This window comes from Hippopotamus amphibius, chromosome X, assembly GCF_030028045.1.
Source record: "Hippopotamus amphibius kiboko isolate mHipAmp2 chromosome X, mHipAmp2.hap2, whole genome shotgun sequence".
Taxonomy (NCBI): Eukaryota; Metazoa; Chordata; class Mammalia; order Artiodactyla; family Hippopotamidae; genus Hippopotamus; species Hippopotamus amphibius.
The window spans coordinates 115,990,514-116,003,824 of NC_080203.1; the positions used below are offsets into that span (position 1 = coordinate 115,990,514).

Sequence of the window (13,311 nt, forward strand, 5' to 3'; positions counted from 1 at the left end):
ATCCTTGGTTGCCCTCTCCACCCTCCACAGTACATGCTGTCTCTGGGCGGCTGGGGGCATTCTGCTCCCTCCTCTGCTGTGGCGCCTCCTCAGGACTTAAAGGCTGTGTGTCCCTTGCTCCCATCCACTCTCCATTTTCTGAAATGTGGTTGACACTTCTTAATAGCGAGTAGCCCCTCCATACACTTTCTCTTCGCCGTGGATTTATTATCTGTATTTTATTCTTTTACTGTTATTTTTGTGGGGTATTGGAAAGGAGAGGAGAGGAATGCTTGCATTCAGTATGTAAATAGGAAGCCAGTTTACTATAAAGAAATATAAACCTTAGAAACCAAAATAACATGTGGTTTTCTTTTCAAAACAATCTTTTTTTTCCCGTTCCCTTAGAAATAGTGGTTCTCTTGAGAACATTGTATTGATGAAAAAAGCCAGGTGCAAAGGACTACATATTATATAATTCCATTTATACGAAATGTCCAGAGTAGGCAAATCCATAGAGCTAGAAAGCAGATTAATGGTTTTCTAGGGCTGGGAGGTGATGGAGGAATTGGGAGGTGACTGCTAACGGATATGGAGTTTCTTTTTGGGTGATCAATTCTAAAATTGATCGTGGTGATGGCTGCACACCTGTGTAAGTACACTAAAAGGCATTGAATGCTACAATTTAAGTGGGTGAGTTGTGTGAATTATATCTTCCTAAAGCAATGAAAATGTGGTGGTCCTTTTTGGTGCATATGATGTTAGGCACATTCTCTGTCAGTCTAAGACCAAAGAAGTCTTACTCAATGTTAGATGTACAAGGCAAACTGTGATGGTAAAGATAATGAATCCTCTGATGGTGTCCACAACCTTTTATTTAATAGGTTCAAAAATAAAGAAGCTGTTGTATCCACCTGGTTTCATGGGATTAGCTGCCTCACTTTATTATCCACAACAAGCCATCGTGTTTGTCCAGGTAAGTTAGATCCAATAAGCTGCCATGGCCCTTGTTCTTGCTTATGTATGTATGTGTTTACTGCTTAATTTAATTTTATTTTGCAGCCTTTCTAACACCAAACTAAAAATTGTCTACACATATAAATGAACGACAACAAATTTAAATGTTTTTTTTCCGCTATGTACCTCAGTTCTGGCCCTCCTTCCAATGTCAGTATTCAGAGAATGCATGCTAATTTGAATATTAATCCAAAAAATTTAATATGCCTTTTTTTTGCATAGTTACATGGAAACCTAGAGACTCAAATTCCAAAGCTGATAGTTACAGGTCATTCTCAGTTTGCGCGTATCTGGTCACAACCTGCCCTCCTTGGAGTTGCAGGCAGCGGCCTGTGCTCTGGCCCTCTGCAGCGTCTCCCTCGTCCTGGTGCCAGCCTTACTCTCCTTGCTGGGCACTTCAGGGAGTGCAGTCCCTTCTGCTGGGAACGCCCTTCTCAAGGCTGTCAGTTGGCTGCTCATTTTCCTACCCTTCAGGCCTCAGCTTGATGGCATCCTGGCAAGTAGAACACAGTGGCAGGAACATGAGTAAAGCCGATGCCTTAGTCACCTCGAGCTACCATAACAAAATACCACAGACTGTGAGGCTTAAATTACAGAGATTTATTTTCTCACAGTTCTGGAGGCTGGAAGTCCAAGATCAAGGTGTCAGCAAGATTGGTTTCTCCTGAGGCCTCTCTCCTTGGCTTGCAGACGGCCATCTTCTCCCTGTGTCCTCACATAGTCTTGTCACTGTGCTCGCACTCCCCTGGTGTAGCATCCTTGTCTTATAATGACACCAGTTAGATTGGTTTAGAGCTCTACCCTTATGACATCACTTGACCTTAATTGCCTCTTAAAGGCCCTGTCTCCAAATACAGTCACATTGTGGGTTAGGCTTCAGTATATGAATTTTGGGGGACACAATTAAGTCCATAACAGCTGGACCAGCAGTTCTCAGAGTGTAGTCCCTGGACCAGCAGCAGCAGGATCAGCTGGGAACTTGTTAGAAATGGAAATTTTCAGGTCCTAACCCAGACCTCCTGACTCAGAAACTCTCAGGGTTAGGGCCAGCAATCTGTGTTTTAGCAAGCCCTCCGGGGGATTTTTGGCAAGCCCGTAATATTTGAGAACCGCTGATGAAGACTGCACTCCCTCAGGGCAGTGGTATCTGGAAAACAGGCAAGAGCAAGGCAGACTCGAGGTTTTGAAGTCCTAGACAGCTTCTGGAGACAACGACTCATTTGCCAGAATTGCCATGTGACACTGAGACTTGGTCCTAGGAGGAATAGCAGTGCCATCACTGGAATTGGGCCCTGAGGGCTCTGAGCCAAACTGACCTGACACTGTGCCCCCTGGACTCCTCGTGATAGGATTGAGTCTAGATTCCTGGATGGTGCTGCAGTTGTAGGTGGGAGCCCAGTGGCTCCAGCTGTGGGAAATTGTTGGCTTTGGTGGCAAATATGAGTAAGATCTTTGTAGCATGGGCTTGACATTGCTTATAGCAGTCCTGGAGACAGACAGTTACTGATCCTCTGCCCGCTTCAGCCCCAGCTCTGGAACAGTGAATCATATCTGCCTGCCCTAGATCATAAAAATAATCAAACATCATCTCAGTCTGTTATGGTTTAAATAGTAAATTCGCTGCTGGTTGAGAAGCATATGTGGCTGCCCTCTGAGTAGAGGTTTTTTTTTTATCTTACATGCCACAGCATATGTTGCACTAATTTTTTTGTATTCACAACCAAGATAGTAGCATGCAAATCTGAGTTGTATTCTAATTTATTTTTAAAGTCAGTGGGAAGGAGTTTTGTCTTTTATTTTCTACCTAGAGTAAGCCAGAACAAAGCAATTAACTATTTTCCCTTGATATAAAACATTAGTAATCTATTTGGGATGATGAAAAAGTTCTGAAAACAGATGATGGTGATGGTTGCATAGCACTGTGAATGTAATTAATGCCACTGAACTGTATACCTAAAAGTGGTTACAATGGTAAATGTTGTATTATGTGTACTTGCCACAATAAAACAAAACAAACATCAGTGACTGGAAGAGAATTTCTAATACTGTTTTAGTGTCATTTAGTTCCCGTTTCACAGTTTCTTTTCTACTTCCTCTTCTTGTTGTTTTTTTTCCTTTTATGAATACCATGACCTTGGACAAGCCACTTACTCACTTATGTTCTGTTTTCTGTTCAGTAGTGTTTGGAGAAAAGTACTGTAAGAAAACCTTTAAAGCGATGGTGAATATTATTTTTCTCTCAGAAATTTAAAACACTGAAAATAGTGCTGTACTCTTGATATGTCTACCGATGGGTCTGAGAATCATATCACATCATGTATTTTAAGAACAGTTGAAGCAACTGGAAGAATGTGACTTCTAAGAAACTAGCATGTTGCAGCAACCACTGGATTTACTAGCACTGTGATCTTGGACCTGTCACTTGACCTCTGAATATTTCCTTACAATCTTTGCCTACTTAGCACATGGGGTTGTTATACAGAATAGAGATAAATCATGTGAATGTGCTTTGTAAAGTAAAATGCCATATATAGACAAATTATTATAAAAATTAGGAAGAGAATAACTGATTTCAGAAAATCAAAGTACTGTCATTTAGAAGAGTAATCAATATTGTTATAAGTAGCAACAATGAATACCAATTCTTGGAAGCATTTTTATTTAAGAAAGCTCAATACTTAAAAAAAAGTTTCCAACAATGAAAGCCAGCAGGCCAAAGGTGGACAAGCGCATTTTAAGGTAGTGAGCTCACTGACCCCAAAATATTCTCTGACCCTGGGGTCTACCTCTCAGGATGTTGCAGAAAGGATTTTGGAGCAGGAGGCAAAATCCCTATAGGAAACTCAAAGACTTGATGTTTTGAGGGATCTGGGAAGACTGAGAGCATCTTTACTGGGCTCAAATTTTTTTTTATTACTTAGCCCCTAAAATGAATGAATGATTTTCAGCTTGATTTTCAGACTTGGTTGGCTGTTACGTGCTACATGTGACAGGTATAAGCCTTCTTTCTTGTCTGATTTTCAGGAGTTTCCCATGTCAGCAGTGATCTACATTTTTTTCCTTGAAATTGTGAAAGTTTGAAATATACACCTATAATTTATGGCAAATTATTTTAAACAGTAACTATACACGGGTAAACTATTTTTCTTCTAATGCTATCATTATTACTATCTTTTATTTGCTTGCATTGTACAGTTTTAATGAGTATGTCCCAAGATTCCTGTGGTTGTTGTCTGCTTAAATACAGTTCTTTTGGGAACAGGACAACAGAAAACAGAAAATTCTCTTCCTTAAGCACTTCATGTATGGAATAGCACTGGATCTTTTATCTTTTGTTTCAAGGTCAGTGGGGAGAAATTATATGACTGGGGTTTACGAGGATACATAGTCGTAGAAGATTTGTGGAAGGAGAACTCTCAAAAGGTGAGAAAGATCTTTTTCATTATCTTCCTTTTGGTTTGAATATGTGATTTTTCTCGGGTTTTATAAAATTCTTGATAACCCTATTGCTCGCTCTTGCTTCTTCTGTTTGTATTTTCTTATTCTTCTAGCTCAGATTCTCTGGTGGCCTTTATTAGAGGAGCAATAGAACTTCTTTGCATTTGATTATTTTCAGCAGGGCTGAATAAGTGGGGACCATAAAATGCTTAGTCTTAGACCATAATTTCCACTGTATTGTATTTACAGTTTGCTCTAAGTGTTGCGTATTATCTGAAAGTTTATCAAAACTAGATTCAAAGGGAACATGCTATGCTCCCAGCAAAAGACAACTAACTGAGACTCCTCCTCTTGCTATTTTCCTCATCATAAGCTTCATTCTTCGCTTTATCAGTGCTGCGTCTGTTCACCCCAGCCCTTGGGCCCAGTTAAGGGCGCATACGGGACCAGCCACCAATTACAGGCCATCTGTGCTGACTGGTGGACGAGCGGCAGAGGGGAAGAGGTTGTGGAATTATAAGGACGTCATTTTTTGTTTCTTCTTGCAGCCACTTAGCTGATTAAGTGTTGCCCATGTTTGTTGGAACATTCTCTCTTTCCTCTGATAAGGAAGAGTGAATATAGAACAGGGCACCATGTCTCCTCCAAGCACTCAGAGGCACAGCTCGATAAGGAAGAATTAGGGTTCTTATTATTAACATACCTTCTATATCATAGAACACTTTTTGACTCCTGTCATCTCAAATCAAAATACTCTTAAAAAATATAAATACCTATCTCAAAATTCAGATCCAGGATTTCAAACTGGAATTTGGAAGTAACATTATAGAATAAATTATAAGCCCTCCTCATTAGTTATAAAAATAATCTTCCAGTGAAATCTTAAGACTAATTTTTGTACTGGTGATTTCTAAAGGAATTAGTCTCTCTTGAGCCTGTTTAAACTAGCTCTTGAGTAGGAAGTTCTGTATTAATATCAAGGGCCCTTTGGCAATCCCTTTTAAAGAATAAACACTCAGTTTTATTTTCATTTCTCTGACATTTTCTTTGGAAGCTTTCTTTCCTGTTTAAAACATTCCTTAAGTCCACACTGAGTTTAATATGGGAAAGGAAATAGAATGTCAGGAAAGCTATACCCAGCCTTAGAAAGAAATGTGGAAAATGAAACTCTGCTTCAGTTCTGAGTGTTCACTGTGGTGTCAGTGAAGAACCGATGCACACGAAAGCCATGGCGGGAGTGGGGGGTGGGTCCCCTGGGAGCCTCTGAGCGCTGACTGTGGTGTCAGGCAGACACGCGCACACCAGTGGGACTGTGGTTGGAATGCATGCTAAGCAGGCCAGCATTTTATGGTAATTTGAAAACGTTGGATATTAAAGCTACTCGTATTTACATGCAGATCTTTGGGGAGTGAGATAGTAAAGATGCCTAATTAGCCTGGAGTTGGTCTGCATATCTTCTCTGGTCTTCTTGCTATGCCCTTGCCCTCTTGAGCGTCACTGAGAGTTTAGTGTTCTTCCATTCGTTTACTCTCAGAGCACCTGACAGCTACTTGGTGTGAATAGAAGGTAATAAAAGGGATGTTGACTACTTAAACATTTAGCACAAGTTCTAAATGAAAAGTATCAGAAGGCCCTGTTAATTCAAGATTTGATATACTTACGGACTTCCTAGGTGGCGCAGTGGTAAAGAATCCGCCTGCCCATGCAGGGGACACGGGTTCGAGCCCTGCCCTGGGAAGATTCCACATGCCGCGGAGCAACTAAACCCATGTGCCACAACTGTTGAGCCTGTGCTCTGGAACCCGTTCCACAACTACTGAGCCCATGTGCCACAACTATTGAAGCCCACGTGCCTAGGGCCCATGCTCCACAACAAGAGAAGCCACTACAATGAGGAGCCTGAGCACCACAATAAAGAGTAGCCCCTGGTCGCAGCAACTAGAGAAAGCCCGTGTGCAGCAACGAAGACCCAACGCAACCAATAAATAAATAAAATAATTAATTAATTAAAAAAAGATTTGATATACTTAGATTTTGGGAATTATTTGATAGTGAAATGCCATTTTTTATTGATTTCCCTGCCCCCCTCTTGTTGAATTTTGTGGGTTTTAGTATCTTTTGTTTGTTTTTGCTTTATTAGTGAGAGCAAGATTTAAGCTACTCTGGAACAGGAGTCTTTTGGGGCCCAGGAGCTCTTTGAAGGGAATTGGGAAACAGTTCATGGAGGAGATTTTTGTTTGTTTCTTAGAGTGTTTGGAAATTGGTTTTTAAGTCAGGCTTCAATTACTAGTCTCAGTTAGGTACAGTCTGATTCATAATTGTTTGTACTATAATAATGTAACAGATGGACATACTTTTGGTTGTAAATAGTCAAAGAAATTTGTGGACATTGTGTTTAAAATGGGGCCCTGAAATTTTAAGTGGTATGAATGATGTTCAGTTCTCAATTATATTCTTTCCCATGGAGCTGTATTACTCTCAGAAACCCTAAGTAAGTCTGTGGTGGTTTTTGCTCTGCCACATCCCTTTGCCTTTTAGGAATTAATTCTAAATGTTTGCTCTGAGTTTTCTGCTGATGAAGTTAGGATGAGGTGTCTGCTTCAGCTAAAAGTTGAACTTCACTGTTCTTTGCCAGAACTGTGACGCAAAGATGTGTGTGTCCAGAAATATTGTCATCACAGTGAGTCTTGGTTTTTTTTTCCCTTTTTTTTTGAGATAAAAGAACATATAAAATATGTCATCAAATATAATATGTATAATTTAAAATAACTGTGTATATATGTATATTTATAGTTTAAAATCCAGCAATATAATGACCATACATATACCAAGCAACCATCCACCTTTAAAAATAGGAAATTACCAGTGTCTTTCAAGTTCTTCCTTGGTCTCCCCAGAGAGAGCCACTGTCCAGAATTTTGTGCTTTTCATTCCCTTGTTTTTCTTTAAACTTTTAGTTTAACCACATACAGATTTATTCTAAAATACTGTAGTTGAGCTTGCCTGGTTTTTGTCTTTATAATATAAATATCAAATATACATGTAAATAAATACATAGTTTGTCCAGATGGAGCCTTATTATATGTATTATTTTGCAAGTTGTTTTGTTCCCTAAACATTGTGCTTATGGGCTGTGTATGGCTGTAGTTTATTAGTTTACACTGCTGTGGAATATTTCTTTTTGGGAAAATACCCATGTTGATGACTAGTTGGGTGGTTTTCAGTATATTGTTGTTGCACACACAGCTGTGAGCATATTTTTGTACATGTGCCATGGTTTATTAAGAGTTTTTCTAGGCTGGGATTCCTAGTTCATAGGGTCTGCACATCAATTTTACTAGATGACAAGTTTTCCATTTTTGCCAGTCTGGTGCCTTTAAATAGTTTTCCACTGGTGTGTGTGTGTGTGTGTGTGTGTGTGTGTTTACTTTGCTCCCCAATTTTTATTTTGAAAAAAAATTTCAAAACTACAGAACAGTTACAGGAATAGTATAATGAATATACCCTTCATTTAGATTCACCAATTAACGTTTTGTCTATCTTTCTACACGTGCTCAGGCGCTCACACTCATGTGTGTGTTATTTTTCGGAACCATTTAAGAGTTAGTTGTAGATACTGCACTTTCTACCCATATCTAATTCAGCATGTATTTCCAAAGAACATAGTCATTTCTTGATATAATCACAACACCATTATCATGCTCAGGAAAGTTGGCATTTCATTGTTTACATAAACATTATCTAATATACAGTCCATAGTCAAATTTCTTCATTTGCCCCAATAATGTGCTTTCCTTCAACAATTTTTTTATAGCTGAGTGAGTTATTATAAGGTGCACACCCTTGTGGTTACATTGTGTTTAAATTTGTTCATCTAGAACAAAAAAACAGAATTTTGCCAGCCTCCCCAGAAGCCCTTCCAGAAGCCTTTCAATGTAGCTCACCCCAATCACATTCCTCTCTTTTCATCCAAAACTACCTACTGTCATGACTTCTATAGTAGGAAGTAACTTCCCTGTCTTTCTTAATGGCTTTATCACCTAAGTATTTATCCCTGTCACTTTAGTCTTGCCCGTTGTTATCTCTGACTTTATATTCCTTTGAAGTCTTTTTTTCCCCTTTTAAGTCACTTTTAATCTACTACTACTTTTAATGGTTCCCCTTCCATCCTCTTATTTTCCTTACACTGTGTCTGTTAAAGAATGGCATATTGGACCTGTAGAGTTTCCAACAGTTTGGGTTTTGCTGATTGCACATTTACGGTGCAGTTGAACATGTTCCTCTCTTCTCTGCATTTCCTGTAGATTGGCTGCTGGATCCAGAGGCTGCCTAATCAAGTTCATGTTTGATCCCATTGGCAAGGCTGTAGGTCTATGAGGCACCGAAGTTTTTGCTTCACTTTACCATTTTGCTGTTAGTGGCTGTTGAGGCTCAATGCCTAGACCCACTGATTCACTGGGAGTTGGAAAATGGTGATATTCTATTTCTGTCATTTCATTTTCACGTAATAGCTAGAACACTTTAATAAGGAACTACTTCCCCTCATATACTATTTAGTTACTCAGTTATAGGAAAAATAGGGTAAATGCTCAATTTTTTTCTTATTTATCTGATTTTCAAAATAATAAATTGGTTCCCTCTCATCCTCAGAAGGTCGCCAGTTAGTTTTGTTTGTTGTTTTTTTTTTTAAGAATCATTTAGAATTTGTAGATTTAAACATATTTGGGGTTTTTTATTTATTTATTTATGTATTGGCTGTGTTGGGTCTTCGTTGCTGCATGGGCTTTCTCTACTTGGAGAGAGCGGGGGCTACTCTTCGTTGTGGTGCATGGGCTTCTCATTGAGGTGGCTTCTCTTGTGGAGCATGGGTTCTAGATTTGTGGGCTTCAGTAGTTGTGGCACGTGGGCTCAATAGTTGAGGCTCACAGGCTCTAGAGCACAGGCTCAGTAGTTGTGGCACAGGGGCTTAGTTGCTCGAACCCATGTCCCCTGCATTGGCAGGCAGATTCCCAACCACTGCACCACCAGGGAAGCCCCATATTTGGGTTTGAATGCTTTGTAATTCTTATCCTTGTTGGAGTTCAGATTGTTCCATTTTGGCTAGTAGAAGTTGGCTCTGCGTCCTTTTGACATGACGCAAGGACTCTGAAATAGTTTCCTCGCTGTCTGGCATGTCAAAATAGTCCCAGAATTTCTCATTGTTGTTTTAATGTACGTTCCTTTGATTTCTAATGAGGTTGAGCGTCTTTTCACATGTTTATTGGTTTCTTTTGAAATGCCTGTTCATGTCTTTTGGCCATTTTTTATATGGGTCATTAGTTCCTTTCTTAATGATTTATAAGAGTTCTTTTTTTTTGGGGGGGGGTACACCAAGTTCAATCATCTGTTTTTATACACATATCCCCATATTCCCTCCCTTCCTTGAAAGAGTTCTTTATTTTTTCCTGGATACTAATATTTTTGGTCACATGTTTGTGGATGTCTTCTCCCAGTTTGAGGCTTGTCTTTTCAGTTTTGGTGTCTTTTGATGATCAGAAGTTCTTAATGTGGTTGATTCATAGATCTTTTCCATTATGGTTTTCACTCTTTGACTGTAGGTGCTTAATAAAAGCATGAAACTATTTATTGATTCTCCATTGCTAATCTGAAGCCCTTTCAGAATAGTCCCAGCTCAAAGTCTGAGTTTCAGAGATGGCGGCCAGTTGTGGGCATTAGGCCCCAGGGTCACAGATAGCTCTTTTGGAGTTGTATTCTAAATTAGCCAAACACAGCAGTGTGTTTCCGTGAAAGTCATGTTTAATTTTCACTACGTTTTTTTAAAATGTGGCAAGTTACGATCAAAGAATTGTAAAATGACTGTTGAAGACCAACAATAACTAAAAAGAAAAATCTTAATAATTCTTTGATGGTAAGGAAAATAGAAATATAAACCTGTTACTAACATGAAAACTGAGCAGAACTTCTAAAGCTGAGCCATTGCTGGCTCAGCAGAAAAATGAAAGGGAAGCAGCAGCCATCATCCTGAGTAAATGTGTCCTGCTTTCTCTTCCTCCATTCGAAATTCCTCAGCTTTCTAAACACACTCAAGTGTAGCTATAAGTTATGTGATTTTAAAATGATCGTCTTTGAAATAAGGCAGTCACAGAAGGTGAAATACTGTATGATTCCACTTATATGAAGTATCTAAAATAGTCAAATTTATAGAAGCAGAGAGTAGAATGGTGGTTGCCAAGGGCTGGGGGGAGGGGAAAATGGGGAGTTGCTAATCAATGGGTATAAAGTTTCAGTTATGCAAGATGAATAATTCTAGAGATCTGCTGTACAACATAGTGCCTGTAGTTAACGTGCCTGTATTGTACACTTAAAAAAATTTGTCAGGAAGGCAGATCTCATGTTAAATGTTCTTACCACAATAAAATAAAAATAAAAATAAGGACAATGTGGTGGGTTTTCTGTAAAGCTAAATTTGTTCTGAATTTGTGCTCTTTCTCGTTTTTGCTGTTTAAAATTCTAAGAAAGAGGTGCTAGGCAATGATTTTTCATTTTTCTTTATTTTCTTTATTTATTTATTTATTTAATTTATTGGCTGTGTTGGGTCTTCGTTGCTGCACACGGACTTTCTCTAGTTGTGGCAAGCAGGGGCTACTCTTCATTGTGGTGCACAAGCTCCTCATTGTAGTGGCTTCTCTTGTTGCGGAGCACAGGCTCTAGGCGCGTGGGCTTCAATAGTTGCGGCACACGGGCTCAGTAGTTGTGGCTCATGGGCTCCAGTTGCTCCGTGGCATGTGGAATCTTCCCAGAGCAGGGCTCGAACCTGTGTCCCCTGCCTTGGTAGGCAGATTCTTAACCACTGTGCCACCTAGGAAGTCCATTTTTCTTTTTTTTTTTTTTTTTAAACATCACTACTTAACAAAATAAAAAGTAAGAAATCCTGGGGAAAAAAAGTCTCCTTTTTCGAAAGGCATACACTTTTGGTATCAGAAAAGGTAGACAAGGCAAATGGCCTGGTGGCCAAGAGTGGGCTCCAGAGTGGGTGCACTGGGCTCTTCCCCTACTCCCACCCCACCCCCATCTCAACAAGCCTTGAAACTTTGGGAAATTGCTCTGGTCCTCTGAGAAATGGGGGTAGTACCTCAAGGGGCTGTTTCGAGGATTAAGTGAGTTTATCTATGTGATAAGCAGAGAAAATGGACAGACTTTAGACATGGTAGCCATGATAGATGTCATGTGACATCTGCACAGGAGAAAGTAACATCTCCTGATGGAAAATGGAGCCATAGGGTTTATTATAGTCATTAGTCAAAAGTCCTCCTATCTGTTTTAGTTTCCTATTGCTGCCATAACAAATGACCACAAATTTACTGGCGGAAAGTAATACAAATTTATTATCTTAGACTCTGTAGGTCAGGAGTCCGGTGCTAAATCAAGGTGTCAGCAGAGCTGCATTCCTCCATTTCTGGAGGTTCCAGGGGAGAATCAGCTTCCTGCTCATTCAGCTTGTTGACAGAAGTTAGTTTTTTGGTGGTTATAGGACCAAGGTCTGCTTTGCTGGCTGTCAGCTGAGGGCAGTTCCCAGCTTCTAGAGGCAGCAGCATTCCTTAACTCCCAGCCCTCTTCCTCCATCTTCCAAGCCAGCCACTGCAGATGAGTCCTTTTCACATCCCATTTCTTCAACCCTGTCTTCTGTCCCCTTACACTATAGGAACCCATATGATTCGATGGGGCCCACCCAGATAATCCAAGATAATCTCCCTACTGTAAGGTCAGCTGGTTAGCAACCTTAACTCCAATGCCACCATAATTCTCCTTTGCTGTGTACGGTAACACAGTCACAGGTTCCAGGGTTAGGATGCAAACATCTTTGGGGGGGCCGTTATTCTGCCTGCCACATCCAGTGAACTGGAATTTCATTGGGGTCTTTAACAGTTCATTTATCCTTACTTTTTATTTCCTTATCAAAAAAGTTAAGTAATCCAGGACATAGAATAGCTAATGTTTATTGAGCACCTGCTGTGAGCTTGGCCCTAGGTGCTAAAGTGTTTGTTCAGAAAGCCTCTGTGAGGCAGGTTCTATTATTATCTCCATGTTATAAATGAGGAAACTGCATTTTGGAGTGGAGTTAAGTAATTGATTAAAATAATTCAACTGGTGAGGGGCTCTGACATTTCAGTGGGTTGCTATACCTCAAAGGTTTGGCTAGAAATCCCCCTTCATATGACAGGGCATACTAATTAGAAATGAATGTTTTGATTAAAACAAATGTTTCGATTTTGCTAATAGAAATTATTATTCATGTTTGTGGACATGGTAAGAAAATAAAATGTCTACTGTAGCTTAGCCAGGTTGACAAATAAAACTAACCATCCCAGTGCAGTGCTGTTTAGCTTATTCCTCTAGCCCTTTGCATCCAATATGACAGGCACCAGCTATGGACTACATGGTGTAGCTAATCTGAACTGAGGTGTGCCATAAGCACAAATTCACAGCAAATTTAGAAGATATGCTACAAATAAAAAGATTGTAAACTATCTCATAATTTTAATGTCGACTGATGTTATATTGATTACTTGTTGAAATAATAGTGTTTTAGATGTGTTGGGTTAAATAAAATGTGTCAATCACTTAAAGAAAAAACAATGAAACCCAATATATACTGAAATTTGATGATAAGGGGAATGGTCGCATTGTAAAATATTTTAAATAAAACTGTCTGAAAATGCAAAAAAATTTGATTTCTGGCTTGTGCTAAGTAACAAACTGTCTTTTGAAGTCAGAATGTTGTTTTTGCTGAGATCACGATGGTTTCTGCCAAGAGAGATCTGATTTGTAATAGGGTGGATGGGCTCAATACTTCATTAGTGAGATATTTGACTGTCA

At 39.5% G+C, this 13,311-nt stretch overlaps 1 protein-coding gene across 5 annotated transcripts in view; it reads left to right on the forward strand.

The window, feature by feature from the left end:
* Positions 1-13,311, forward strand: part of APOO (apolipoprotein O) — an 85,345-nt gene that overhangs the window by 32,665 nt on the left and 39,369 nt on the right. For 4 of the 5 annotated variants that reach the window (XM_057719153.1, XM_057719149.1, XM_057719150.1 and 1 more), the window contains 2 exons: positions 864-955; positions 4,339-4,419. In XM_057719153.1, coding sequence (XP_057575136.1) covers positions 864-955; positions 4,339-4,419 — 173 coding nt within the window. Of the gene's footprint in view, positions 1-863; positions 956-4,338; positions 4,420-6,106; positions 6,396-13,311 lie in introns of those variants that run through there. The other variant, XM_057719152.1, reaches the window with a different exon arrangement.